Genomic DNA, 4,445 nt, shown 5'->3' with positions numbered 1-4,445 from the left:
GACGCCACTTCCGGTGGCGCCATCGGTCGGAGGAAGTGGTCTCCTCGGTGGCCGGGAACAAGGCCGCGACAACGTTGGCCAATAAATCTGGCCTGAGACTCTCCGACAGTGGAGGCGCCGCCGTACGAAGCTTGTTCATAACTAGCGTATGGGCGCCCCACGGGTCCGCGTCGAGAGTCTCCAAAAACTCCTACGTGCCGCGACCTTGGCCCTATGAATGGCCACCCGCAGCGCTCTCTTCGCCTCTTTGTAGAGGCCGTAGAGCTACCGCTCCTGGTCTTCGTGCTCACTGCTGCGAATGCGGCGGCGGCGATGTCTGGCGCATCGGCGGCGCGCAGCCGCAAGACGCGCGCAACTGGGCTAACTCCGCCGACCACCAGTACACCTCCCGCCGCGGAGGACGACGGAGCGCCCGGGCATGGCGGCGTCGCAGACATCCGACATTGCCTCCCCGAACCACTCCGCCTCCTGCTCTACCCGAACCGGACCCTCCGGCTCGGGGAGCCACAACATTACCAGAGCGGCCAGCTCTAGGGCCTCTTTGTCGAGGCGCCTTAACGCCCACCGCGGGCCGTCCTGTCGAGGGGCACTCGGTCCACCACTATTGGGCCGGATACTCGGGGGCGCGGAGACATCGAACCTTATATAACGGTGGTCCGACAGCGTCTCTCCACGCCCACGAGGACTCTCCAGCCCTGGACACGACGTGCGACGGCGGGGCTCCCAAACGACAGATCCACAATAGACCCGCCGTTGTGCCGCACGCACGTGTCCACCGACCCCTGTTCAGGACGACCAGGCCGACGGAAATCGCCCATTCCTCCAGGACCTCACCGCGAGCGTCGGTCGCCGGCGAACCCCAGACCGCGGACTTCGCGTTGAAGTCGCCGGCGACGATCGCCGGGTGAGGTTGGCCCTGCTCAACCAGGGCCCCAGCCGAACGAGAAAGATTCGAACTCGGCCAGAGGTCTGTTGGGGAGAAATAAACTCCTACAATCCACAAGTCCCCAACAGAGCCGCGACGCATCCCTGGCCCTTCTCGACTTTTTGCGAAGGGGCGGGGAGCCAACGGCACCCTGGGTGATGATGGCCACCGACCCGTCGATGTCCCTACCCAGTTATCGCGGGGAGGGACAAAATACGGTTCGGCGACCACGGCCACTTGCACCGACCACTGCGCCAGGCTTTGGGACAACAGGTCCTGGGCGCGGGCGCAGTGGTTGATGTTCGCCTGGAGGAAAACTAGGTCCATTACTGATGGGCGATCTCCTCCACGTCCATCTCGGCCACTGGTTGCGGTGGGCCCGCCGCCTGCGGCTGGGACAGAACCTCAGCCGCGGCGGCATTCCTTCCTTGGGGGCGGCGCCGGTTGCGTCGGGAGGGGCAGAACAAGCCTTCCCCGAGCCGGTGCCTGGCGGGCCTGCCGGCGGCAGCGCCGACTGCGCAGTTCGCCGGGGCCTTGCACTCACGGGCTTTATGGCCCGCTTGACCGCAGCGATAGCACAACTCGCTGCGGTCCACCGCGCAGTCGCAGCGCTCCCTAACGTGCCCGCTCTCCAGGCACCGGAAGCACCGCAGGGGCCGCGACTCGAGGACAGTCACTCGAGCCGCGGTCCAACCGATCAAATTCGGCCCGCCCCTTCACCTTTTGGGCCGCCTTTATGGGCAAACGAACCCAGGCGGTCCCAACGCCGGAGCGATCAGGGCGAATTTGCCCCACCTTGATTAAATCCGCGGGACACTCACCGGCCCTGGAGAGGGCCGCTGCGACCGACTCCGGAGTGGCCGTGTAGTCCAACTCCGTCAGCCGCAGCTCCGCAGTTTTCGTGGGCCGGGAGATCTTAATATCCTCCGACCCACCGAAGCACTCCCTCAACCTTGCGGCGAAGGAGTCGGCCCTCTCCTCCAGGTGGCCCCGGGCACCTCATACATGGGGGCGCCCGTGGCCGTAAACTTCGGTTTTAGCCTCGAAATATCCAGTCCGGTGAGGTCCACGCGGTTCTGAGCGTCCGTGAGTACGCCCTTGTACGTCAGACCCTTTGCCACGGCTGCCGGTGTCAACGAAATTACCACGGCCGCAGATCGTGGCGGCCGCAGTTTGGGTTCCTTCCGGCGCGAAGGTTTTGGCGGCTGCACGCTTGTTGTTGTTGGCGCTGTCTGTCGATTTCCCTTCTTCTTCCTTCTGGCCACCTCCACCCATGGCGTCTCCATTGTGGCAGGGGCCGGCGGCAGTGGACGGGGCTCCGGCGCAGGTTGACCTGCCGGATCTTTTCTCCCACTCTTCTTCGGCTTGGAGCCTGGTGCCGACTTCTTTACAGCCGCCGCGCTCTTCTCGCGTCTTCTTGCTGGCGCCATCGCGGGTGTCGACGCCGCCGCAGTAGAAGGGCCCGCTATGGCTTGCGGCGGGGCACTGGAAGGTCCAGCGATGGGAGCGGGGATAGTGGGAGCAGGAGCGGGAGCCGGAGCGGGCTGGGCTGTCTTTTTTCCCCTCCCTTTGCCTTTTTCTCTTCTCGGCATGGCCTGGGTTCCGCCAACATAGCCATCGCTGACTGGGAGTTGAACATCTCCTGGAGTGGCCTTCCTCTCGTGTGCCAGCGAGGGCCGTTGCGCCGGGCCCATGAGGATCGATTCCATTCGGGCTTGGACCCTCGCTTCGACCATCGCCAGCATCTCCTCTGTAGTTGGCCCTTTGGCGGACGTTTCTAGCTCTTCTAGGCGACGTTTAAGAGCTGCGTTCTCCTCCTGTATGAGCTTCATATTTGCCTCGAGCCGGGCACAATTCTCCTGCCACTTCTTAGCCTCGCCCTCAAGGCGAGCGATTGCGGCGGACTCAGGCTGGTCAACATACTTGGCGATTTTGTTCGTGACCCAGTTTAGTGCCTTCTGGGAGGTACCTTTGAGGTTGCCTGACTTCCTCACTGTTGTGCGTACCACCTGGACACACTGTCTTAGGTCTTCCCTCAGCACGGGTCGGTCCTCTTCCTCGGTGTCTGACACCCTAGGATGCACCGGCGACTTAACAAAATGGAGCCGCTCCTCCAGCTCCTTGTCGGCCTTCTTCTTCGCCTCCTCGCGTTGGAGCTTATCCCGCTCGAGCTGTGCTTTCCTCAAGCCGACATATTTGCCGACTGAGGGCGGGCGTCCTCTCCCTCTGCTGTCTGTCGCTTGCGACTTTGGCGCTGGTTCGTCAGTGTCGCTGGTGAGTTGCGACAAACTGTGCCTTGAGCGCGAGTTCCTCCTCCAAAGTTTCCTGCTGCGTACAGTGGAGCCGCTTCCACTTGAGTCTGAGTCAAGGCTCAGAGGCCGTACAAATTCAGTGGCCACCTCCATGGGCTTCGCGCCCGTGTTCTCCTTCTCTACGTCTACATCAGCGGGCTTTCGCCCCCCGAACTCCGCCTCCCCAACCCCGGATTCCGGAGCCGGAGAAGGCAACTTCGTCAAAAGAATGATTGGGTTTTTAAGTTTTGTGATAAGGATTCCACGATTGTTCCCCCGAGCATGGGGGAAAGGGTGGTCCACCCCCGCAGTGCCCCCAGGACCGGGGTAAGCCTAGCGTAACCCGCGCAGAGTGTCGGCCGGTACTCTGGCGGGGTCGCACTCGCGACCGCACTCCCCAGCGGCCATGCATCCCCTCGCGGTGCGCCGCCGCTTGAGATTCGGGGTAATTTTTGATAGAGGTTTTCTTCCTCGCGGTCCGGGCGGTTAAGCCAAGACCCTCGGTCCGGCAGGAGCGCGAGACATATCCACAGACCTCCATACCGGGTTACGATCTATGACGGTGGCAATGAAAGGGAAAATCCCCCCCACTGCCTGCTCGGGGCGGGGTGAGCGCACACCGAGCCCGCCGACACCCCCGGGTCGGAACCGGAAGCTGCCCGAGATGGGCCCCACGACGTTGGCCTAGACGACGGCGGGAAATATCGTCAGTGGGCCTACTCGCCAACGCCACAAGTGACGGTGAAAGCTAGTCGACGACGACACTACCCGACGGCGTAACTAGACGGCGGCCGCCGCAAGAGGCGACGACCGTCAACAACTCGTTGTCAGGATATTCGCCGGCGCGCAGATCAGCCTGATCGGTCTGATCGACGCGCCGTTGCCCAGGGTGCACCACGAGGAGGTTTCCTGACCTAGCACCCCAACCTAACCTAACCTAACCTAACCTAACCTAACCTAACCTAACCTAACCTAACCTAACCTAACCTAACCTAACCTAACCTAACCTAACCTAACCTAACCTAACCTAACCTAACCTAACCTAAACCTAAACCTAAACCTAAACCTAAACCTAAACCTAAACCTAAACCTAAACCTAAACCCAAACCCAAACCCAAACCCAAACCTAAACCTAAACCTAAACCTAAACCTAAACCTAAACCTAAACCTAAACCTAAACCTAAACCTAAACCTAAACCTAAACCTAAACCTAAACCTAAACCTAAACC

General features: G+C 61.4%; 1 protein-coding gene across 1 annotated transcript; it reads right to left on the bottom strand.

Annotated features, from left to right (window-relative positions):
* Positions 1-1,930: 1,930 nt before the first annotated feature.
* On the bottom strand, positions 1,931-3,624 carry LOC119193412 (protein MLP1 homolog; the record flags this gene model as incomplete). Its single annotated transcript, XM_037447010.1, has 2 exons — positions 3,583-3,624; positions 1,931-3,432 (listed from the first exon to the last, which is right to left on the bottom strand). Coding segments are annotated over exons 1-2 (1,544 nt in total), but the record flags the coding sequence as incomplete, so codon positions are not given.
* Positions 3,625-4,445: the final 821 nt, after the last annotated feature.

This window comes from Manduca sexta, unplaced genomic scaffold, assembly GCF_014839805.1.
Source record: "Manduca sexta isolate Smith_Timp_Sample1 unplaced genomic scaffold, JHU_Msex_v1.0 HiC_scaffold_514, whole genome shotgun sequence".
NCBI classification, from domain to species: Eukaryota; Metazoa; Arthropoda; class Insecta; order Lepidoptera; family Sphingidae; genus Manduca; species Manduca sexta.
Note: the sequence above shows the minus strand (reverse complement) of the source record. Positions and strands in the feature narration are given on the sequence as shown.